This window comes from Rhinolophus ferrumequinum, chromosome 22 (assembly GCF_004115265.2).
Source record: "Rhinolophus ferrumequinum isolate MPI-CBG mRhiFer1 chromosome 22, mRhiFer1_v1.p, whole genome shotgun sequence".
Classification (NCBI taxonomy): domain Eukaryota; kingdom Metazoa; phylum Chordata; class Mammalia; order Chiroptera; family Rhinolophidae; genus Rhinolophus; species Rhinolophus ferrumequinum.
Window position 1 is genome coordinate 6,889,813 of NC_046305.1, and position 26,382 is coordinate 6,916,194.

Consider the following 26,382-nt stretch of genomic DNA (forward strand, 5'->3'; position numbering starts at 1 on the left):
GGCCGCTGCCGGGAAGAACCCGGATGTGCCTGGGTCGTCGTGTTGGCAGTCGGGGGTTCTGAGGTGTGGGAGGTCTAGGGGTGCTGGCAGCCCGCGCGGATGGCGCGGGGTTGGGCTGGCTTCTCCGAGGAGGAGCTGAGGCGACTAAAGCAGACGAAAGGTAACGGGACGTGCCTGCGGAGGTTTGATTCTGGGCTCTGTTACGGGGAGGGGGCGGGGCTGCAGCTTTTGAGGGGAAAGGGGCGGGGAAGCGGGTGTGTGTGTGTGTGTGTGTGTGTGTGTGTGCGCGTGCGCGCGCGTTTTAGGGGTCGGAGCTGTGAGTGGCTGAGGGCTCCAGAGGTGGATGCACTGGAGCCTTGGCGGGAGGGGCGGGCCCGGGGGATTGGAATCTACCTGTAGGAAAAGGGAATTCAGGAATCCATTTCAAAGACTTGACTCTTTCCTGTGAAAGGAGAGTGGGACTCAGAGAGGAAGTGAACCTGCAGCCCGGCTGTCTTCTGTGGGAGGATGGCTGTCTAGATCGATGGCGAGAGGGATGGCGTCAGAGGAAAGGAAGGAGGAGAGGCACACGCCGTGTCAGACTCGTGATGAATTTATAGCAGCAGACAGTGTCTGGGGAAAGGGGAGCACCGGGCCCGAAGCACAGAGCGTCGGGGCGTGTCCCGATACACGTGAAGTCGTGCCTTCACCTCTGGTGGCCCGATGATGCCTGCAGTGCTTTCCAGCGCTTGAGAGCCAGCAAACGAAAGAGGTGTTTGAAGAGGTTGGATGGGAAATGTGTGCATAGGCGTGTGTGTACAGACGTGTATATACGCGCGCGTGCCACACGCACTGCTTAGGTATAAGGCAACATTTTTGTGCTTCCCTCTCAGGCCGTAGAAAGTGATCCTTGAAATGGACTGGTGCTATGGTATCTTTTAATGAAGGGATTAAGTTGGCTGATACTTGGTGAGAAACGCTTGGTTGATGTAAACTCTGCTTTGTTTTGGGTTGAAATTTCGTAAAATTCCCTACGGTGATTCTGGACGTGCACACCGCTCTTGGTACCCTAAGTTGCACACTTGGCCTTGGGAGAAAATTAAATAAGCCCTACCACGCCGTTTATTAGAGTTTGTGAGAAAATTGGACGTTGCTCAAGTAGGCCTGTGCATTTTCAGCATAAACATAAGGGTAATCTAGAGCTGACAAGTGGAAAAGGAAGTAAATTAGTAACATAGGGCCAGTGTAAATTGTACAGATGGAGGAGGTTTTGACTGGTCCAGAGGCCTTTAAAAACGATATGGTAGAAGGAACACTACAGTCTGTAACTACCTGACTCTGTCTCGCTTGATGATCTCAAATTCTCTTGCTCTGTTTTCAACATCCAGTCCCTTATTCGGATGTACAGAGTACAAGTACGCCTGCCTCAGTTCTGACGTGACGTTCCAGGTGTCAGCTTTTGCAGTAGGGATGCTGAGAGGAACAAGGCATCATCCCTCCGTCCAAAGAGTTTCTAGTCTAGCGAGGAGACAGACTGTAATGTAATGTGACGTTGCACAAGATGTTGCGCAAGAACTTGCTACCAAGATAGCAGGATTCCCCACTGTGCTGGGGGTTGGGGGGACCTTGGGAAGGTATCACAGAGGTTATGTGTTAGCAGAGGCAAGTTTGCCGGAGGGAGGGGGTAGAAGACTTCACGTAGAAGTCTAAATTAAACAATCGATTCATTATGGATTAGGCTGCTATAACAGTAATTGCGGCTTAAGAGGTTAAAAATTATTGCAAAAACCATAATTTTGTACCAACCTAATAGAAGTACATTTCTAAATATCTGCAATTTTGGATGGAGGTGGGATAGAAGGACTTTAATTTCAAGGCCTGGCATTTCAGAGCCAGATGTTAGATCATAGTCACCAACTCACTAGCCTCTGCTTACCGGGAGGACAGAGAAAACATCTTAGCATCCTTGTATACTCATAGCCAAACACGGAGATTGGCTTGTAGATCTCCCAGCTCTGCCTCTAAATCTTTCTGCCTTGGATTTCTCATTCGTAAAACTAGAAGAACTGGATCTTTAATTTTTAAGGCTCCTTCCAGCTGTTCTCCAACCGTAAAAATGTCATTAATCTACGAAAATGGAGTTGGTTACCAGCAAAAATAAGATCAGCAATATTCTGGAGAAACCCATAGTTGCGTTGGTGAAGGCCAAGAATGTTCTTAACACTCTTATTTATAATATTAAAAAGCTAGAAATAAACCAAGTATTCATGAACACGGGAGTGGATAGATAAATTGTGGTATAATCATCCAGTAGACGACTGACATACAGCTGGTGGGGATATATGAACTATAGCCATATCCATTCACATGTATAAATTTCATAAATAGAGTGTATGAAAAGAGCAAATTACAGAAGAATATATACAGTCCTATACCATTTATGGAAGGTCAAAACCATACGAAGCAGGTGTATTCTTTTAGTAATACAGGAAATCTATGAAGACAATCAGGAGAATAGAATAAAACATAAAATTCCGTGTGGTGGGGGAGGCGAGGGGAATATGAGCGAGGAGGGGCAGATACAGAGAATTTCAAAGGCAGTGGTAATTATGAAATCCGGTGAAGCCAAGTTTAAGCTGCAGTAACAAGTAGCCCTAAAGTATCAATTGGTTAATAAAGATTTAATTTTTACCCTAGCTTTACGTCTGACATGGGTTGGCAGGTGACTAGCTCCACATAGTTACTCCACATCATGCTTTGGTGCTTTCATGTAGGCCATGCAGGAGGACAAGAACATTGAGAATTGAGCGTTAGAAGTAAAATGCTTCCACCAGTAAATGATAGGTGTCACTCCTCCCCATCTCACTTAATAAAAACAAGTCACATGACTTGGAGGACAGGAAATAAGTTATCTTGTGTGTTCCCAAAAAAAGGGAGTAATGTTCTATCTTTAAACAGCAGTTATGTCTACTAGACATGTTTTATTTGTTAAACTGTGTTTTTTTTTTTGTTTTTTTTTAATGACTCATACGGGTTTAGTGTGTGTGACACTTATGTGTTATTTGATGTATGATTTATTTTATCATGAAAAAAAATTGAAATAAAAAAGCAGTGCAGCTATGATGCTTCAATTATGTTTTCCAATTGTTGCTGATAATATGAAAAAATACAAACAAGCCAAAAGAAAAATTGATGAAAGACATGAATAAATATGTCTTAGAAAAGGAAATATGAAGAGATATTTATCACCATCAATAAGCAGAGACTTGCAGACCAAGAGCACAGTGAGATACTACTTGATACCTATTTGATTGACAAAAATTAAAAAGCCCTTTATCAGACGTATCTATTGCAAATCACTTTCTCCCAGTCTGTGAGCTGCCTTCTCATGCCCTTGGCATTGTCTTTTGTAGAGCAGAAGTTTTAGGTTTTAACGAAATCTAGCTTACTAATTATCTCCTTCATGGAGAGTGCCTTTGGTGTTATATCTAAAAATCATTGCCATACCCAAGGCCATCTAGGTTTTCTCTCTAGGAGTTTTATTGTTTGGGTTTTGCATTTAGGTCTATGCTTTATTTTGATTTAATGTTTGTGAAGGGCGTAAGATCTGTGTCTGGATTCATTTTTTTGCATGTGATGTCCAATTGTTCCAGGACTATTTGTTGAAAAGACTTTGCTCCATTTTATTGCCTTTGCTCCTTTGTCAAAGATGAGTTGACTATATTTTTGTGGGCCTCTTGCTGGGTTCTGTTCTGTTCCACTAATCTATTTGTCTAATCTTTCGCTAATACCTACTGTCTTGATTACTGTAGCTTTATATAGTAAGTCTCAAAGTCAAGTACTGTCAGTCCTTCAACTTTGTTCTTCTTCGAAATTGTGTTGGCTATTCTGGGTCTTTTGCCTCTCCGTATACACTTGAGAATCATTTTGTCAATATCCACAAAATGACTTGCTGGGATTTTGATCAGGATTGCAGTGAATCTATAGATCAAGTTGTGAAGACTGATATCTTAACAATATTGAACATGGAATATCTCTCCATTTATCTGTGAACATGAAATACCTCGCCATTTATTTAGTTCCTTGATTTCATTCATCAGAGTTTTGTAGTTTTCCTCATGTAAATCTTGAACATATTTTGTAAGGTTTATACCTAAGTGTCTTTTTTTTTGTTTTTGATTGCTAATGTAAACGGTATTGTTCTTAATTTCAGATTCCACTTGTTCATTGCTGGAACATAGGAAAATAATTGACTTTTGTATATTAATATTGCATTTTGCAATCTTGCTATGATGGCTTATTTAGTTTCAGGAGTTTTTTGGTCATATGTTTTATTTTTAAGTGACCTGATTTGTTTATTGTTTGGGAGTTTAAAAAAATAGCATTATAAATCTCAGATAGGTTCCGTGAAAGTAAGATATAATAGAAGCTGCAGTAGAGAATTTGAAAGGCACTATTAATAAGTCAGCTAATGAGTGTAATTGGGAAGTAAGCAGGCTCAATGACCTTTGCTGATGGTATGAATAAAGATAAGTAACCAAGAATAGGTTACTGTTGCAAGATACAGGAGGCTACTTTGTGTTTCTGGCTAAAGTCAACAATAATACCATTCTACTTTTGATAGTACATCAATCTTTTTAAAATATTTTCTTTATATCTCTCATTTAATCTTTACACCAAATCCATGAGTTAAGTAGAGCAGGTAATTTTCAACCAGTCTGACAGGTGAGGAAACTGAGGTATGGAATAATTAATTAACGTGCCTAACGTTGCTGAGCTGGACAAAAGCAACTCTAGAACTGTGACTCCAGAGCTTTTAACTCTTCTTTGGGAAATTTAAATAATAAGCGTTTGTTGCTTCAAAGGTCAATATGTAGATTTAAAAGCCCTATTTGAGTTTATTTACAAGGACTTATCATAATTCCATTTGCCACGCATTTTGTAAAGACTGTCATTTATAGATCTTATTAAATATAGTATGAATGTGAGTTAAATTCTCCAGGTGTCTGTCCTACAAGGTAAACACCGGCATGGACAATATAAAAAGTGTGTTATTATGTAGTATTATTATTTAGTTTATTTAGTACAAGTATTATTATTTAGCTTATGATGCTTTTTAAAAAAATTGCTTGGAGTTGTTTTATCTTCCTCTATTGCTTTGCTCAGGCTGCTGTTAAAGTTAGCTTTCATACATTGATTAAAGGCTAACTAGACTTTGGGGAACACAACCGTGGACTGTTCTGGGATGAAAGAAAACAATTTCGGATAAATCAACATTCCTAGAAATAAAGAGACCTCATTCAGTTATACTTTGTGTATAGCATCTACCTGTGTATCAAATTGCCCTAAGATTTGTTAAGATTTAAAAAGGTGAAGCCCATTTGAAAACTCAACAACCATTTTGTTTCAGGAGAGCAGACACAGCCATAAATCAAATTTAAGATGTAGCAGAAAATTCATTTGTCTACCTAGCTTGCTTGGTCAGATTAATTGATTTTTTTTAAATTATCAAATCAAGTCGAAAAAGAAACCTTGCTTTGTATCCTAAGAGCTAACTCACAGACAAATGGACTTCCTAGAAGATAAATTGACAGCGAGGGCAGTTTTTGTTGAATATTAACAGTATGGTTGAAGAACTATTGAAACTACAGGAAGATGGCTGTTTTTCCCTAGGCTTTTAAGATAGAGAAGGGAGGCGGAACCCTGTAGGATTATTATCAAAGTTTAATGTTACTCCTTTATTTTCTTAGAGAAATTATTATTATTTCCTGTGCACACAAAAAAACTTTCCTTCATTTTCTTTTTTACATAGATCAATTTGAACCACAGTGGCGTCTCCCTGTGAAAAAAAGTCGACAGCAACTTCAGCGAGAAAAAGCCCTTCAAGAGCAAAGCCAAAAACTTGGACTTCAGGATGGATCAACCTCATTACTTCCAGAGCAGCTGCTTTCTGCACCGAAGCAGAGATTTAATTCTCAGAAGCCAAATTTCTCTCCCCCTACTCCTAGTTCTCTTGCACCTACCTCTCCTATTGGTGAAGAAAAACCAGAGGGTATTGAAAGTCAACCAAGGGAACTGGAACTTGAAAATTCCCATGATGGTCACAAAAATGCTGAGGTCCCACCTGCAAAGCCAGATTGCAAATCGGAGAAAAAGAAAGTGGAATTGTTAGTAAGTCTATATATCCATGAGACTTTTTTCCATTTTACCTTTTATTCCCATTGGGCTTTGAAGAAATATAGTTTTAGCCTTTTCTCTGTTTTATATTCTCAGAAATGTGATACATAAATTGTTGAAAAATAACTACCACGTAAATTATTATAAGCCAATCAGTGTTAGGCATTTTGTATGTTTATGTCATTTAGTATTCACAACAGCCTTAAAATGCATGTCCATTATTTTCACTTTACAGGTGAGCTATCTTGGATTCAGAAAAGCTATTATATCCCCAAAGCAAATATGCAGCTAATAAGTAACAGAGATGGGGTTCATATAAAAGTCTCTCCGAATCCAAAGTCTGTGGTCTTTACACCACCAGAAGCATTTTTTATATGTATAGTTCTGCTCCCCAAATTAAATCTGTTCTTCCAACTTCTAGACTGCATCTCCATTGGCTCAGAAATGGGTACTTGTGAAGAAACATGTAAGGATGGTCAAAGGAAACAATGTAGGAAATTGAAGGGACTAATTAAATAATTCAGTTGCATATTTAGATTTCTTTTTATTCTTTGTTTGTACTTGAAACCACCTTCAGAATTTAGTTTAGCCACATTCTTATGGAAATTGCCATTCTATGACGTATAAATTCATATAATCAGTATGTTTTTACTATGCGGTTTATGTTTTAATATCTAATCTTATTTGTTTCCTACTGTATTGGTCATGGAGAAGAAAGGATGGCATTTTTTTCTATTTTCCATTTTCTGAGTATTTGTTTTTCAAAGTATCTTAGGTTTTTCTAACCAGATATTTTTCTAATCTCTGCTGATCTAGATTCTGTACTTTGAGTTTAAAGTGTTTCCTACCCACCAGGGGTTTATAATCAACAAATCGTTTTGACAGGAGATAGAAAGTCACATGAATTATGAGACCAACATTGGACAAGTGCATTTAAATGTCATTAAGTGTAGTTTACCAACAAAGGCCGGAGAGAAGTGGGGGGTGGCTTTGAATCAAGCAGGCCAATTTAAATTGAATGTCATAAGGAAAACTATTCTGTTTCTAGGTACTGGGGAAATTTTTCATAGAAGAAATGTAATCTCAGGAATTGTTGTTGAAAAGGAGAAATTCTGAGGCTGTAAAAATGGGAATGGAAAGCTGTAGCCCAGAGAATGCTCAGAGATGACATCTCACTTCTCTGGAAGAGCAAAGGATAGGCCAGAGAATAGTAAAGAAATAAGAAAGTGAAGAAAGACTTGGAAGCAGAGGATTCTTACCTAGTGAGTTCCCTGATGCAGTAGTATACCACAAAGGCTTCTGAAGGAGAGATGCTCTGATCAGAATACATTGGTTAGAGAAAATTCAGATGTTAGTGTTACCATTTGGGATATGGTACAGGGTGAGCTGGAACTAAGGTGAGAAGATGCCACAATAGTAAAAATGAGAAAGGACCAGAGCCAGCACTAAATTGGAGGCTGTAGGAATGGGGAGAAAGGAATAATTCTGGAAGTGGTTACTATGTCTGAGAATAAATCTTTTTGATACAATGGCTATAAGAAATAATAATAGGAACAAATATCTTTGTCATTGCCTTGTTTAATTTGGGTTGACATCAAGTTTGTGAATATATGAGAAATTTTAATGTACTTCTTTCAGAATTGGATAGATTGGAAGATAATTCATGTTTTCAGATCTTTGAAGTTTTTCTTTAACCCAGGACTTAAAGCATGTTGCTCAAAGCATGTTGCTCACCAAAGAAAGGGTCCAAAGCCTGGCACTAGTGGCAGCTGGCCTCGGTTCAGACCTTGGCCTTGCCCAAGCTCCTCCAAGCCCAGCACAAGCAGCAACCAACTGCAGATCACTTTTTAGCTCCCACTAAATGGCCCCAAACCAGGCACAAATGGAAGCTGATCTTGGCCTGCAACAGAAACCTACAAAGAGGCTCCACAACCAAAATACCTGGTGACCAGCTTCAGACCACATTGGAGCACCACCCAACCAACTCCACAAATGACACACCTGTATGGCAGACTCAGCTGGCACCAGAGCCCTACTAAAGAGACTCCTGCTCTAGGGGACCAGTCCCCACATAACAGCATCTGCACTGTAGAACAGCCAGCCCTCACAGCTTAAGGGTCAATCCCATCCACTAAAGTGTCAGTAGTAATCAAGGCTCAGCCACAATACGAGGGCACACTCTGCCCTCCTTAGAAAGGATACCTCTGGAACACCTGGCTCAGGTAAACAGGAACATTGCACCACTGGGCCACAAAGGACACCTACTACATAAGACCACTTTGCCAAGACTGGGAAATATAGCAGGTCTACCTAAGACATACAAACACAGGGAAGATGCCACAATGAGACAAAAAAATAACAACAAAAAAAACATATCCCAAATGAAAGATTAGGAAAAACTCCAGAAAAAGAACTTAGAAATGGAGACAAACAATCTATCAGATACAGAGTTCAAAACACTGGTTTGTAAGGATGTACAATGAACTTAGGGAAAATACAGATGAACTCAGTGAGAACCTCAACAAAGAACTAGAAACCATAAAATAAAAAGTATTCAGAAATGAAGAATACCATAACTGAAATGAAGAATACTTTAGAGGGAATCAACAGCAGATTAGATGAAGCAGCAGATCGAATCAGCAATGTGGAGAACAAGGTAGCAGAAAACACCAAACTGCAACAGCAAAAAAGAAAAAAAAATTAATTTAAGGGTTCTTGGGATAATATGAAGTATACCAAGTTTTGCATCATAGGGTTACCAGAAGTAGAAGAGTGACAGCAAGGGCTTGTGAACCTATTTGAAGAAATAATGACTGAAAACTTTCCTAATCTGGCAAAGGAAATAGACATACAAATTTAGAAAATACAGAGAATCCCAAGCAAGGTTAACCCAAACAGTCCCACACCAAGACACGTCATAATTAAAATGCCAAAGGTTAAACACAGAATCTTAAAAGTAGCAAGAGAAAAGCAGTCAGTTATGTACAAGGCAGTGCCCGTTATACTATCAGCTGATTTCTCAGCAGAAACTTTGCAAGCCAAAAGGGATTGGCATGAAATATTCAAAGTGATGAACAGTAAAGACCTACAACCAAGATTACCCAGCAAGGTTATCATTTAGAATTGAAGAATTTCCCAGACAAGAAAACGCTAAAGGAGTTTATCACCACTAAACCAGTATTATGAGACCTGTAAGTAGAAAAGGTAAAAAATATGAATAAGAAACATAGGAATGAACAAAATTCTCACTGACAAGTGTAATCACTTAGTAAAATCAGTGGATGAACCAACTGTAAAGCATGTGCAAAAATTAAAAGGCAAAGGTAGGAAAATCATGTAATTGCAACAATAAATCAAGGGATACACAAAAAGTAAAACAGAATGACAAAAACATAAATGTGGAGGGGGCAGTAAAAAAAATGGTAGTGATTTTAGAATGTGTTTGAACTTAAGTGACCATCAACTTAAACAGACTGCTATAAACATAGCTGTATATATGAAGCAGATGGTAACCACACACCAAAAATCTACAAGAGACATACAAGAAATAAAGAGAAAGGACTATAGAAAGTTACCAACATGCAAGAGAAGAGAGAGAAAGAATAAGAAAGGAACAAAGAACTACAAAAACAATCAGAATAAAATAAAAATGGCAATAACTACATACCTATCAATAATTATTTTAAATGTAAATGGACTGAATATTCCACTCAACAGACATACAGTGGCTGAATCGATAAAAGAACAAACCCATACATATGCTGCCTACAAAAGACCCACTTCAGATAGAAAGACACACATAGACTGAAAGTAAAGGGATAGAAAAAGATATTTAATGCAAATGGAAACAAAGCTAGGGTAGCAATACTTATACAGTAGTACCTCAGTTTTCGAATGTCTCCATTGACAAACATTTCAGTTTACGAACGCCGTAAATTATATGGATCTAGAGTATCATTAGATCCATAAAATTCATGCAAAATTTGCAGTTTTAGGTGTTGATTTTAAAGGTCTGGAACAGATTAATCTATTTTGCATTACTTTCTATGGGGAAACCATGCCTTGGTTTTTTAACGTTTCAGAACTCGAACGGTCTTCCGGAACGGATTACATTCAAAAACCAAGGTACCACTGTATCAGATGAAATAGATACTAAGACTAGGGCTATAACAAGAGATAAGAACATTTAATAATGGTAAAGGGATCAATCCAACAAGAGGATATAACTCTCATAAACATCTATACACCCAATGTAGGAGCATCTAAATATATAAAGCAAACATTAACGGACATAAAGGGAGATACCTACAGTAATCTAGTAATAATAGTGGACTTTAACACCCCGTTAACAGCAATGGACAGATCATCCAGACAGAAAATCACCACGGAAACAATGGCCTTAAATGACACATTAGACCAAACGGACTTCATTGATATTTTTAGGACATTTCATCCCAAAGCAGTAGAATATACATTCTTTTCAAATGCATATGGAACATTTTCCAGAATAGACCACATGTTAGGTTACAAAACAAGTCTCAATAATTTAAGATTGAAATCACACCAAGCATCCTGATCACAATGGTGAGAAACTAGAAATCAACTACAAAGAAAACAAAAAGACACAAACACATGGAGGCTAAATGACATGCTACTAAACAATGAATGGGTTAACAGATCAAGGGAGAAATCGAGAAACCTTGAGACAAATGAAAACACAGTGACCCAAAACCTGTGGGATACAGTGAAATCAGTTCTAAGAGAGAAATTTATAGCAATACAAGTCTACTTCAAGAAACAAGAAAAATTGCAAACAATCTAATTCTACACCTAAAGGAACTACCAAAAAAAAAAAAAAAAAGCCCAAAGTAAGTAGAGAGAGAAATAAAAAAGATCAGAGGAAAAAAAAAATGAAATAGAATCTAAAACAAAGTAGAAAGATCAATGAAACCAAGAGCTGGTTCTTTGAAAAGATGAAATTGATACGCCTTTAGCCAGACTCATCAATTAAAAAAGAGAAGGCCCAAATAAATAAAATCAGAAATGAAAGAGAAGTAACAACCAACACCATAGAAATACAAAGCTTCATAAGGAAATACTATGAACAGTTACATGCCAACAAATTGCACATTCTGGAAGAAATGGATAAATTCCTAGAAATATAATCTTCCGAGGCCAAATCAGGAAGGAAAAAAACCTGAACAGATAACTGTTAGATAACTGCTAACAAAATTGAATCAGTAATCAAAAAACTCCAAACAAATAAAAGCCCTGGATCAGATGGCTTCACAGGTGAATTTTAGCAACATTCAAAGATTTAATACCTATCTCAAACTCTTCCAAAAAGTTGAAGAGGAGGAAAGGCTCTCAAATTCATTTTACGAGGCCAGCATTACCCTGATACCAAAATCAAAGACACTACAAAAGAGGAAATTATAGGCCGTATAGGAAATTACATGTTATCCCTGGTAAACATAGGTGCAAAAATCCTAAACAAATTATTAGCAAACATAATTCAGCAATTTAAAAGATTATACACCATGATCAAGTAGGATTTATTCCTGGGATGCAAGGTTGGTTCTGTATCTGCAAAGCAATTAATGTGATACATCACATAAATAAAATGAAAGATAAAATTCATTGATAATATCAGTAGATGCCGAAAGAGCATTTGACACAATCCAAAATCCATTTATAATAAAAACTGTCAGCAAAGTGTGGATAGAAAGAACATACTTCAACATAGTTAAAGCCATATATGACAATCCCGCAACCATGCTCAAATGATGAAAAGCTGAAAGCATTTTCCTTTAAGATCAGGAACAAGATAAGGCAGTCCACTTTTGCCAATTTTATTCAACATAGTATTGGAAGCCACAATAATCAGACAAGAAAAAGAAAATGCATCCAAATTGGAAAGGAAGAAGTAAAACTGTCATTTGGAGATGACAGGATGCTATATAGAGTGAACCCTAAAGATATCTCTCTCTCTCTCTCTCTCTCTCTCTCACACACACACACACACACACTATTGGAAATAATTCAGTAGCAGGATACAAAAGTAATATTCTGAAATTGGTTGCGTTTTCATATACTGATAAACTATCAGAAAAAGAAATTAAGAAAACAATCACATTTTCAACTGCATCAAAAAGGATAAAATAAGTAACAATAAATTTAACCAAGGAGGTAAAGGACCTATACTCAGAAAACATTAAGACATTGAAGAAAGAAACTGAAGAAGATACAAATAAATGGCAGGATATACTGTGCTCATGGATAGGAAGAATTAACATCGTTTAAATGTCCGTACTACCCAAAGCAATATACAGATTCAATGCAATCCCTATCAAAATACCAAAGATATTTTTCATAGAACTAGCACATCCTAAAATTTATATGAAACCACAAAAGACCCTGAATAGCCAAAGCAATCTTGAGAAAGAAGAGTTGAGGTATCACGCTACCTGATGTCAAATTGTACAAGGCCATAACAATCAAACAGCATGGTATTGGCGTAAAAATAGGCACGTAGATCAATGGAACAGAATAGAGAGCTCAGAAATAAACCCACGCCTATATGGTCAATTAATGATGACAAAGGAGGAAAGAACATACAATGGAAAAAAATTTCTTCAATAAATGGTATTGGGAAAACAGATACATGCAAAAGAATGAAACTGGATCACTTTCTTACACCATGAACAAGAATAAACTCAAAATGAATTAAAAACTTAAATGTAGGACCTGAAACCATAAAACTCCCAGAAGAAAACATAGGGCGTGAACTCTGTTGCATCATTCTTTGTAATATTTTTTTGGATATGTCTCATAAAAATAAATAGGACCACATTAAACTAAAAAGGTTTTGACAGCTAAGGAAAACATAACAAAATGAAAAGGCAACCTGAATGGGAGAAGGTATTTATCAATGATACATCCAATAAGGGGTTAATGTCCAAAAAATATAAGGAACTCATACAACTTAACACCCAAAAAACAAACAATCAAGTTAAAAAAGGGCAGAGAACCTGAATAGACATTTCTCCAAAGAGGACATAAAGATGGGGCAACACACATATGAAAAGATACTCAACATCACTAATCAGAGAAATGCAAATTAAAACCACAATGAGATATTACCTCACACCTGTCAGAAGGGTTACCATCAATAAATCAATAAACAACACATATTGGCGAGAATGTGGAGAAAAGGGAACCCTTGTGCACTACTGGGATTGTAAATTGGTGCCACCGCTATGGAAAACAGTATGGAGGTTCCTCGAAAAATTAAAAATAGAACTACTGTATGACTCAGCAATTCCGTTTCTGGGTATTTATCTGAAGAAATCCAAAACACTAATTCAAAAAGATATATGTACCCTGTGTTTATTGTAGCATTATTTACAATAATAGCCAAGATATGGAAGCAAGATAAGTGTCCATTGATAGTCAAATGGATTATAAAGATGTGGTATATATATATATATATATATATATATATATACACACACAATGGACTATTAGCCATAAAAAAATGAAATCTTGCTATTTGCAACAACATAGATAGACATAGAGGATATTATGTTAAGTGAAATAAGTCAGACAGAGAAAGACAAATACCATATGATTTCACTTATATGTGGAATCTAAACAAAATAAACGAACAAACAAAACAGAAACAAACTCATATATACAGAGAACAAATTGCTGGTTACCACATGGGAGGAGGGTGAAAAAGGTGAAGGGATTAAGAAGTACAAATTGGCAGTTATAAATATAGTCACAGCCTAGAGAATATACGTAGTTAGTAATATTGTAATACCTATGATGTCAGATGGGTACTAGACTTATCCGGATAATGATGTAAGTTATATAAATGACTAATCACTGTGTTTTACACCTGAAACATAATATTGCATGTCAACTGTAATTGAAAAAAAAATTAAAAGCGTTTTAAAAGTAAACGTACATTCAATCTGCAAGAAAATTCTAGGCATAGAAAGAAGCAGGAAATTGTGATACATAACCAGGAAGAAAATTATCAAAAGAAACAGACCCACAAATGATGGGAATTATCAGGCAAAGAATATTTAAACAGCTATTATAAATATGTTCCATGTGCCCAAGAATGTAGAATGTAAAGTGATTTAATGATTAAATCATTAAAATGATTAAAAAACAAAACCTCTGAAATATATAACATGACATTAGCTACAGACCTATTTATTTTACTCTCCATTGGCATATAATAATTAACTTACACAAGTTTCTTTGTACTCCTAAAAAATGCCACTATTCTGGCTTCCAGTTTGTGGGTTCCTAGATTATATACATATAATGGATTTCAAAGGGCCAATTTATGTAAGCCTTCTTTACTTCAAATCATAGTCTTTGTTCCTATTAGAACAAAATAATGAGCTGCAGATGGGTTCTTTTTAAGAGGACGTTTGAAAGAATATATACATAATCTGGCTGATTAAATTTTATATGTAGGGGACTGAGACTGGTAATGTATGGGTGGGGTTTCAGAAACTCATTTTTATACTTTTGTTTTTTTCCCCTAGGCAAGAAAAATCTCGTTGGGAAGTCCTCCAACAAGAACAACGGCTAATGGAAGAGAAAAATAAACGTAAGAAAGCTCTTTTGGCTAAAGCTATTGCAGAAAGGTGAGACACCTGAACCAGGAGAGGTTTGTAACCCACAGTCGGCTCTGTCGTGTTTTACATTTATTTTCCCATGTCTGTTCCAATAAACTGACATTTTCTCTACACCCATTATTTTTTAAGGCTAACTAAGCAAATTATGCTTTATAAATGATACCGAAAGTCCAGTGTTAATTTATCAAGGATGACTTTTTAAACATAGATCATAACAAATTTATGAATACAGGTGCGATGAAAACTTAAGGGTCAGCGTCAGTGTTTTCAATTTTAACCATCTATACATTCATGAGGGAGCAGTAGATAGCTACCAGTATAAGTAAATTAGCAACAAATACAAGTTCTAATTTTGACATAAGGCCTTTAGCATCTGAAGTAGAGGAGTAAGATGAGCCCACATAAGTGACTTGTACTCCCACATCTTAATTGGACAGTTTTCTTAAATAATTTCCCTTGCCCTCCCTGATAGAAGATACAGGACATAACCTACCCTTTTATCGATGACTCAGGCCACCGTGATGAGAACTGTGCCATACTGTGTGCACTTCAGTTTTTCTCCCTTCCCAGTGGCAGTTTGTCAGCGATCCCTTTTCCTTTGCTGCACTACCTTGCTCTCAAACAGCAATATTCACATTTGAGCCACTTTTCTCATCCACCACCTGTTTTTTCTGCCTTTTTATTTGTAGTTTCTAATGTGCTGTGGCCTCAGGTAACCAAGTTTAGTCAATAAAACAATGATTGAGAACAGCGAGCACTAAATACGAGCAAGTATTCAGTGGCATTTTCTTTTAAGTATCTGGAAAAGTCTGGTCAAACTATTATTGATTGATACTGGTGTGTGTCAGGGAGGGGAAGGAATAGAGATGGAGAGAAAAGCAGGTAGGTATAAGAGTAATACAGAATTTTATCTGCCAAAGGGATATAGTGTGCCGTTGAAAATGATTTTTTTTTCCTACTACTGGTATACCTTGGTCTTTCATGAAGCATAGGAAATGTGCAACTTACTGAACTTAGTTTCCAGAAGAAAAAACATGATTATTGAAAAGTGATCATTGAGAAGTACTTTAGTTGTCTTCAATTTGGAAGACTTTGGGGTGGCTGTTTACTAGGGATTTTACAAAAAGATTTTAGAAAAAGATTTAGTACTTGTCTTGCTCTGCATGCTTTTGATTTAAGAAACCATTGATACAGACAAATGTAAGGGAATATAATTTGATTAGATTATTAATAAGTAGACACTGAAGTATAGTACTTGAAGTAAAAGAATCATACTGTTAACTTCAATAAGCAGAAAACAAGGGTAAATGCATAGATAGAGTAGAAACTGGGAAAATGTAAGTTGCAATATAGTGATTTTATGTGGGAGTTTTATTCTGTGAGAATGTGTGTGAAATTTTGAAATGAGTGAAGTTACAATTAAAGGTTGGCTTTTGTCTTTGTTTATTCTGTTTCTTAAGTGTATAATGTACTTGGGAGTCATGAGGACTTGGTTTTGAGCCTCAGAAAGAAAAATTTTGAGGACCTGTAGTTTTGCCTAAAGAACAGGAATCAAAGCAATAAAGTTTGGGGAAATGAGTCCTGAGAAAGTTAAAACCAAATAGATGTTTTTAGACATAAAATGAAATGGTGTTTAATGCAGGTATCTGTTCTTGGTGTCCATTAGGTATCAGACAAATGAAAATGGGCTTAGCAAGAAGAATTTAAGGCTAGAGATTTGCAAAGTTGTACTCGATGTTCCAATGTAAAGAGAAGACAGATACATTCTTTTATTGCTTAGTCTTATCCTTATGGAATGAATATGGACCAATGAGTGGACTATTTATTGATATATTTTTAAATCTTTTTCCCTTGTATTTGAAAACCTTACATACTAATACAAAATTTGGAGTAATAAAGGAAAGAAGCACAAATGCAGTCTTAGAGATAATACCAACATGTTACCAGCATTTGATGGATTTCAGTTTTTCTTTTTCTAGTTTTTAAAAACTACACATTATAACCATATGTACAGTAGCTTGCTTTTTTCACTTATATTGTATATGGACCTATGATTTTAAAATGGTTTTATCTTCCCACTCATGTTCCTGATTTTCTAGATCTAAAAGAACTGAGGCAGAGACCATGAAACTAAAGCGGATCCAGAAGGAGTTGCAGGCTTTAGATGACATGGTGTCTGCTGACATTGGGATTCTCAGGAACCGGATTGATCAGGCCAGTCTAGACTATTCATATGCTCGGTGAGTCTAATTTAATTAATGATTATTGCTAGCTGGGCCAGGGGCTTTCATGGATGTCATCATTTAAGGCTCCTAACAACCCCATTAGGCACTGTTTTTTCCTGTTTTATACTAAATCAAGTGTGTCGCCTCTTCTTGACGCCTTCCTTTCCTTTGCCCTACTACGCATTAACCTCGTTCACAGTCCTGGTAGAGTAGTTCTTGCATTATTTATTTACATCTTAGTCTTTAATGTTTGGGACTCTAAATATCTGAATGACTTGCCCTAAAACTATTGTTCTAACACCAAGCCTATGCTCTTTCTATTACGAAATTTTGATTGAGATTGTCCTTAGTTCTCATTTCAGTTTCCAGCAAAGAAAGAAGATCTAGTTTTTTTTTAAGCTTTTGAATATTTTAAGGAAAATACCACTCGGTCCTAAAAGCGTGATGTGGTTTTTGTTTTTGTTTGTTTCCATTTTGATTATATTCTGTATAAAATGGTTACTATCATGTGTTTCCTAGGGTTGATCCTTTGGCATTTTTTAAGAGAAAAAAATCATCATGGAGTATTTTTAAAATGAACTAACACATGTAAAGAATTACATGAACTTTGCAAACAGATAAAAAGGCAAAACATTAAGTCCAATTTCAGGGTTTTCAGTCCTTTCAGCATTGCTTTAATCATCCTGGTTTGTCTTTTTTCACAAGGGTATGCTGTGTTAATGACTCAGTTTTGCATCTTTCTCTGTAACACTAGAAATCAATCAGAATGCCTCATTAGTCCAGGGTAAACCACAGCATCAGAACGTTTATATAACAATTTAATAAAGCGGAAATGCTTGATTGTGGTTTTTAATTCACTGTTTATTGTTTAAGAAAGAGGTTTGTGGTGGTGTCCTTGGGATTTTTGTAATTGTTGTTTGACCAGATGCTATTAGACTTAATGGGTTGCCTTTATTAATTAACTGCCTAAATTAATGCCATCAGTAGCTGATAACTGTAGGTTCAGGTTTCTACTAATAAGGTCATTAAAGAGGTGACTGAGATTTTATTAAGATTAAACTAAGTCTAGATATTTAGCACATTTTATTCTCTGTAACTGAAGATTGCCAGAGGAGCATTTTTATGTCTTTATAGCCCTTTATATGAATAATTAAGATTATTCTGGCTACCTCAACAGAAAAATCATCTGATGATGTTTTAATTCTGTCCTAGAGGAGGCTGGAGAAGGATGCCTTTGTACAGTGAACATTATAGAAAAGATGTCATAGTTTTAGCCTTCAGAGAACCACACAGAGGGTGGGACTACTGGTTAAAGGAGAAAACATCCCATAATATATTAATACATATTTTAATAAATTTTTAGTGAAATTTTAGCAAATTTTTATAGAGTAAAAAAATTTTACATGGTAATTTTTTTATATCTCTTAACAAGCTAAAAATGATAATTTCTCATGGCACTGATATTGACATAATTGTATGTGAATATCCATATCGTATACATGAGGCTATTTTTAAAAATCACATAGACAACTATGACTAGAACCAGGGTTTGTGTCTTATTTATGCATAAGTCTAAGACAACATTTTCTAAATTTACATCTGTGGTTATTGACAAATTATAGATTGGTGATATAATATTATGGTCTTAGATTTCTACTGGAATATAATCCCCAGGGCAGTCGGTATCTTTGGGAGATGTCCTTGATGTTTTCTTTTTTTTATAATGAAAATAATATCCTAGTTCTATAGTACCTGTGCCATGTCCACAAAAGGTGCTTGGAGACGGAACAGGCCAGAGTTTGCCTTCTGTAGAGCAGTGTCAGGGTAGACCCCTCTGAGGAGACGTGTTTTGAGGGTGCCAACTTGAGCGGCTGCTGCCTCGGCTGCCGCCATTCTTGGCTACAGTGACACAACTCTGCCATGTGCTGTGCAGACCAGCTTGTGAAGCTGAGAGTGGCTGCATGTAGGACGTTTCTTTAACCCTCAATATGCCAGAAGAAACGACGATCACCATTTGCCATCTATGTTTAATAGATACTCCCCCCACACATGCACGTACATACGTACCTATGTACATAAATACGTTCAGTCATTTTATGAAAAAGTTTACAAAACTAAGAATAAAAGGGATTGTGGAAAACTACTTTATTAAAAGTTTTTATGAGAATGTAAGCATAGCAGACCTCTTTGTGTATCAAGTAGTATTTGACTCTAAAACCTATACACGCTAAAAGAAGGCAGTTACATCCTTTCAGCAACACAGAACGGTCCAGATACTTGTATAATATTGTGTGATTAAGTCCTTCCTATTGAAATTAATGCTATGAAAATAACAGATTTTCTTTTTATCCTCAGAAATAGTTTTCACTCATTGATTCTTGAGTTTGCGGAAATTTATCTAGGATGTGTTTTTCTGAAGACTTCGTACTCTGAGATTTCACTTATACAGTGTTTCCCCAAAAATAAGACCTAACCAGAAAATAAGCCCTAGCATGATTTTTCAGGATGACATCCCCTGAACATAAGCCCTAATGCATCTTTTGGAGCAAAAATTAATATAAGACCTGGTCTTATTTTCGGGGAAACATGGTATATGATGAGTTTCACCCTCTAGACTCCAGACTATCTGTGTCAGCATTTGTGTTGGTTTCCTACGGTGGCCATAACAAATCACCACAAACTGGGTGGCTGAAAACAACAGAAATTCAGTCTCTTACATTTCTGGAAGCCAAAGTCTGAAATCAGGGTGGCGGCAGGATCACTGTTCCTACAGAAACTCTATAGAGAAGGATCTATTCTTTGCCTCTTCTGGCTTCTGGTGGCTTTAGGGGTCTCTCGGCTTTTGGCTGCACACTCACCTCTGCGCCTCCATAATCACAGTGCTTCCTGCTCGTCTCTCTCAAAACGTCCTCTGCCTCTTTCTTAAAAGGATACATGTGATTGCATTTAGGACCCAACTGGAAAACCTAGAATAAACTTCTGTCAAAATCTTTAACTTAATCACATCTTTTGCCATATAAGGTAATATTCACAGGTTCTGGGGATTAGGAAGTGAATATCTTTAGGGGGTTATTTTTCAACCTATTACAACATTTAGCTTTTGATTCGTTTAATAACTGCAAAATGTCTTCATCCGTCAGTTTTCTCTACTTTGCCATTATGGGCAGAATACGAAAAGTATTAATTCTTAACTGCATTCAATGAAAGCTGAGAGCAGATTACAAATATGGTATTTCCAGTCTTTTATACTTCTTGAAAAATGAAGTAATACTTTAGACAACGCAGTAAGGAAACTAAATGATGATGATTTACTTCATTATAGCATCATCCTTTTAGGTCCTTCCATGATTCTCTTTCTTTTTATTTTAATTTTTTTAGCATAAATGGGAATAATTGATGAATAATGGGAAAATAATTCCTAGGGTGATGAAGTGGCAAAATGTTTCAATATATAGGAAAAATAATATTTCAGCGATTCCATAATATAGCTTAGGTTTATAAAAAGATCCCGTGGATCCATATAATAATTGCAAATTATGATTAGTAGTATTCTGTTTTGTAAAATGTAAGTGAATTTTCTCTTTGTACTCTGGAAGACTTCTAAGAAAGGATTAAAAAAATGTCATGATACATTGACCCTTACAAATAGTTACAATTGCTCAGAAAAAGAACTGAAAAACTAAAAGTGGGTTCGTGGATCCTAATGGAATGCCAAAGGTTAATGACTGAGCTTTGAAAAAAATTTCAGGGATACCAAAACCAAGAGACAGTTTCTAGAATCCTTTAAATCACATTCATCAATGTCCCTTTAAAATAACAAAACAATTCTATAACTGCATTTCAGTGCAGTTTGTCTTCCTGTGTTATGTATAATGCTTTTATTATTGTGTCCCGAAGTCTGATGTCACCACACTCTGATTTGGAGCAGCCACCTGACCCCCAAGCTCGTAGTGCAGTTTGTGAAACTAATCAATATTTTAACCATAAATCACTCTGTACTAGAATATATATGCATGTTTCTGGCCAGAAGGACTTTAAGTAAATAAACAAAATGCAGAATCTTCAATGATTTATCCAGGGTTAAAGATCAGTGGAAGCCTAGGAACCTATTTGCACATTTTAATTTTTTTTCTTTTTTTAATTAAAGTTTATTGGGGTGACAATTGTTAGTAAAGTTACATAGATTTCAGGTGTACAATTCTGTATTACATCATCTGTAAATCCCATTGGCACATTTTAATTTCAATTCATCATTCATGAGCCCAATCAGTAAATCTTCACTAACTGACTTTGACTGGCTGAGGGGACACTTGCAGAGAAGGGAGGTGTGAGTGGGGGGGAAGCACCCATAGAGAATGTTGTCAGACCTCTCAAGATGGATGCAAGAACATTCATAAATAGGATATGTTGCAAAGTGTGGAAGTAAGGGATCCAGATATCCAAAAAAGCTCCTTAAGAACAACTCTTCTAACATAGGGAGTAATTGGAAAACAGCTTTTTTCATTCTGATATTTTACTACATGACAGGAAACGAAATAAAATAGGTTAAATGAATGTTATGTAAGTAAGAGTATTTTTAAGTATAAACCAGGTCCTTAAATTTTGCAGTTTTAATTTTAGATACGTGTTTAGTAGTGTCCTAACAGTGCTTTTTGATGTTGGTGCTCTGGAGGGGAAGTTCTCTTCCCCTGAGTGCCTATTAGGCCCTGGAACTGTTAGGACGAGACCCTTGTCCTAGTTATTCTGTTTACTCCTATGAAGTACTGTCCTGTCACCATTTTACAGCTAAACCAAGACTCAGTTGAAGAAACTACCTGGGGTTACTACACTGAGTTTCGGTCCCGGCATGTCTGTTCCCCAACCCCTTCCCTTCCACAGGAACCTGGCTGTGTTTTGTACTCAGGATGCTGACCCCGAGGCACCCGTTTAGAACTAACATAGGCTGCCAACTTCAGAACATTTAGTTCACACGCTAAACGGGTTCATAGCATGGCCTGGCCCCGGGAGCTGTGTGTAAACTGATAAGAGTCAAGCCACACCAACCCAGGTCCGCCTCTAGAATTTTGGAATTGGAACACTAAGAGATTGGGTAGAGTGAGTTTCATGTGGAGCCACAGCTGGCGTCCATATTGAGCTGTGAGTAGGTTAGGAAAGCCAAAATGAGAGAAGCTGTGGTTTCTGAGCATTGACGAGGATAGATAGCCTTCGATTCTGATGACATGCCTGTGAGATTGCCTCTTGTATTCTACAATACACCCCACCTTTTACCTAAGCTAGTGTGACTGGGTATCTGTTCTTTCCATCCAAGAGAAAGCCTTGACCAAAGTATGTACACATATAATACATGGCAAAGGCGGGTTTTGAACCCTGGGTCCTCTAAAATCAAAGCCTTTTATTTTTTCACTATATTTCCATGCTATAAATCTAGTACTAGAGATTACTTCTTACTCTGAGTTGTGTAGGCAGTCACAACAGGTAAAAGCAGCATGGCCTTCACAACTGTTAGTGATAATTAAATGGAATAATTAGTTGGTAAGTGGAGATCAAACTCTTTTCATGGCAAAAAGAAAAGCAACAATTCCATTGAAAAGGCAAAAGACAGTAAACCAACATATGATAATTTTCCTTCTTGTGTCAATCTAATGCAAAAGGGAAAAAAGAGAGATCGCAGAGTGACTTTCCCGGTACAATTACCTACTTCAAATAAGACTGCATTGCCTCTCAATGGAGTTTATGTATCTGTAAATATATAAAATTTCCTGATGAAAGTCGAACAGGAGTCTATTGTTATGGAGTGGAGAGGGTGAGAACAACTTCACCCAGGAATTCTCAAATGGGATGTTTTTGCCCCTTTGGAGACGTTCGGTAATGTCCTGGGGTCATTTTTGGTTTTCACTAGTAGAGGGTGCTACTAGCAACTAGTGGGAGAAAGCCGTGATGCTACACATCCTACAATGTACAGGAGAGCGCCCCACAACAAAGAATTATACAGTACAAGTCGCCGGCAGCGCCAAGGTGAGAAACCCTTCCTGACCCTGAAGTTGTTGGTTCTCCTTGATTTTTATTTTCCCGCACCCAGTGTCATTTACTGGATGTGCCCTGTCCTGTTTGTCTTCATCTCCCAACCACTGTCCATATCCTCCACTTGAATTTTTCTCTTTTTCTAATCCATTAATCAAGAGATACAGATTTCTCAACAACAAAAACAATCTGATTAAAAATTGGGCAGAGGATCTGAATAGATACTTTTCTGAGGAAGACATACAGATGGCCAACAGACATATGAAAAGATGTTCAACCTCACTAATCATCAGGGAAATGCAAATCAACACCACCATGAGATACCACCTCACACCTGTTAGATTGGTGATTATCAATAAGACAAGAAATCACAAGTGTTGGAGAGGTTATGGAGAAAAAGGAACCCTCATACACTGTCGGTGGGAATGTCAACTGGTGCAGCCACTGTGAAAAACAGTATGGAGTTTCTCAAAAAATTAAGAAAAGAATAGAGCTACCATATGCCCCAGCAATCCCTTTTCTGGGTATCTACCCCCAAAATTTGAAAGTACTTATTCGTAAAGCTGTATGTACCTCTATGATCATTGCTGCATTATTCACAATAGCCAAGACATGGAAATAACCTAAGTGTTCTTCAGTGGATGATTGGATAAAGAAGATGTACGTATATACAATGCAATACTTATCAGTCATAAAAAAAGATGAAGTTTTGTCATTTGTGACAACATGGATGGATCTTGAGAGTATTATGCTAAGTGAAATAAGTCAGACAGAAAGGATATAAACTGCATAATTTCACTCACGTATGTTTTATATGTGGGATATAAAACAAAAAGCAACAAAGAAAATAAAAAAAACTGTCTTATAGATACAGACAGCAAAGTGGAGTTTGCCAGAGGGAAAGGTGGATAGAGGGTAAAAGGGACTATAGAAGGAGACTAGACTTCAGGTGGTGAGCACACAAATAGAGTACACAAATGTCGTGTTGTAAAGATGTACACCTGAAATTCATATTATCAACCAATGTCACCCCAATAAATTGAAAAAAAAATACAGATTTTCTACTTTCTCCATCTCTTACAGTTTTACCTCCCACATTTAACCAGTTGTGTGCTAGAACTAACTTGCAGTGGTTCATGAGAGCAGATTTTGCTCATCTTTTCCCGATTCTGCATTCAGTGATGTCACATCGATAGCTTGAAATTGGCCATGGTGATAGTATTTACAGAAATCAACAAACATTACATTCAGGCTCTCCGCCCTTTGGAATTAACACACCATGGAATTAACCTTCGTAGCCTGCTTTCCTTCAAGCACAGCCTCGGAAAGAGGAAATGAGTGCAGAATAATGTTGTTATATTAGGAGAGTCCAAATGTGGACATTGCAGAAGTTTTAGCGACAGTGGCCTAGTTTGTCTAACGTGTATACGAGAGTTCATAAAATACTAATATCCATATCTCCATTATACATTGTTTGCAGTTTTGGACTTTCATTATTATTTCTCGGCCCTCTGAGTATCTTCTTCAGTGGAAAACTAACAGACCGTCTTTGTCCCTGTCCGTACAGGAAGCGGTTTGACAGGGCTGAGGCCGAGTACATCACAGCAAAGCTCGATCTGCAGCGCAAGACTGATACTAAAGAGCAACTGACTGAGCACCTGTGTACGATCATACAGCAGAATGAGCTCCGCAAGGCCAGGAAGCTGGAGGAGCTGATGCTACAGCTGGACGTCCAAGCTGACGAGGAGACCATGGATCCTGAAGTGGAGGTGGAGAGACTGCTGCACGAACAAGAATCAGAAGCTGGGAAACAGGTGCTTCACGTGGAGAGGCCATTGGGATCCGCTCAAGAGAATCGGAAGCCTCAAGAACAAGCCGCCCCCATAAAAGTAGATGCACAATGTGAAAATGGCAGCAGCACCCCTCTTGCTCCAGACCATGCAAAGCAAGTGAAAACTACTGTAAATGATATTTCAGCTGCTCTGACCACATGAAGTGCCAGTGTTTGTCCTCTTCTCCTGTTAGGGTATTCAGTACACTTTCTGTTGTAGATTATGCCGTGACCTCTGATAAATGCCTCTTTAAAACAATATTCATTTTTGAATCCATGATTCTTTCTATAATGTGTTTGACGACTAAAGTCTCAGATGATGATAATTTTATATGGGGGCATAGTTCACCCTCATTTTGGTCCAGTTCCTTTAGTGTACCCCTATTTTGGGAGTGAAGACAAGTAACTTAAAAGGATAGAAGAAAAACTACATAGTTAAGAGTATTTTTACACCAGCTAAATGTAGAAAACTGAAATGAAAAATGATAATACCTCATCAAATTCATTTAACTTCTGGAAGAAGTGCTGAGAATGAGAAAATGAGAATCCTATTTTATGTCATCACTAAAAAGACACAAAAAAAATTAAACGTGAAAAAGAGATGAAGAAACAACAAAACTAGTAGGTTGAATTATCTAGTTGGATCTTAACTAGAGTTGCAAAACACTACTTTTGTCTTCAGTTTGCCTTTTAAATGGCTTTAGTTTCCAACTTGAGTTTTGGTTGGTTGATACACACAAACACAAGATATGTATATATAAAGATGCCATATGTATAATTTTACTGTTAATATATTGTGTTTTCTTTAATCAACACATTGATTAGTTAAATTTAGACAATGAAAACATTTCTACAGTGAGGCTGAAAATGTAGAAAATCTCATTGCTACTTTTGATTATCAAAAAAATTAATACATTTTTCTAAAGTTACCTGTAAATATGAGTTTTATATGTTGGATAAATTATGTTGTCATAAAGCATTTAAATTGTTAAAATGATGATTTTATTATTACTTTAATAGTTTCTTAATTACCATCAGTAATACTTGATCACTACATTTGTGCTATGTAAATGTATAAATAAGTATTGTAGTTTTGTCACAAAAATCTATTTAATTACACATTTAATGTGACTATCACATTAAATTCTGATCTATCAGAAATTCCAAATAGTAAAATCATATATTTTAAGTGTTAAAAAGAAGAAATAGAAGAAGATGAGGACAAATGTAATACTGTATCCATAATAATTTCTGCAACAGTTGGGGACATCCTATTTTTAAATGAGTTTGAAGGTATTATTTTCTTGTAATACAGATAAGCTTTGTATTTTTATATTATGTAATTTGAGTGGAAAGTACAGCTTTCCATGACTAACTTCTCTAAGCAGAGGCATTTGTATAGCTAGTCGTGTTTTTACATGTATGTATGATGACATACATAAAAACTGAAAGTTTCGTCTATATATTCCTATTTTTCTAAAGAATAAAC

General features: G+C 36.7%; 1 protein-coding gene across 3 annotated transcripts; it reads left to right on the plus strand.

The window, feature by feature from the left end:
* On the plus strand, positions 1-26,382 carry GORAB (golgin, RAB6 interacting). 3 transcript variants are annotated; one of them, XM_033094067.1, is made up of 5 exons: positions 1-160; positions 5,792-6,150; positions 14,724-14,825; positions 16,916-17,056; positions 24,630-26,382. In XM_033094067.1, the coding sequence occupies exons 3-5, from the start codon at positions 14,770-14,772 to the stop codon at positions 25,054-25,056; spliced, it is 624 nt and encodes a 207-aa protein (XP_032949958.1). In that variant the 5' UTR covers positions 1-160; positions 5,792-6,150; positions 14,724-14,769; the 3' UTR covers positions 25,057-26,382. The 3 variants fall into 3 exon arrangements, with proteins under 3 accessions (XP_032949958.1, XP_032949955.1, XP_032949956.1); XM_033094064.1 differs by having other exon boundaries at positions 18-160; positions 5,792-6,146; XM_033094065.1 differs by lacking the exon at positions 1-160 and adding an exon at positions 408-787 and having other exon boundaries at positions 5,792-6,146.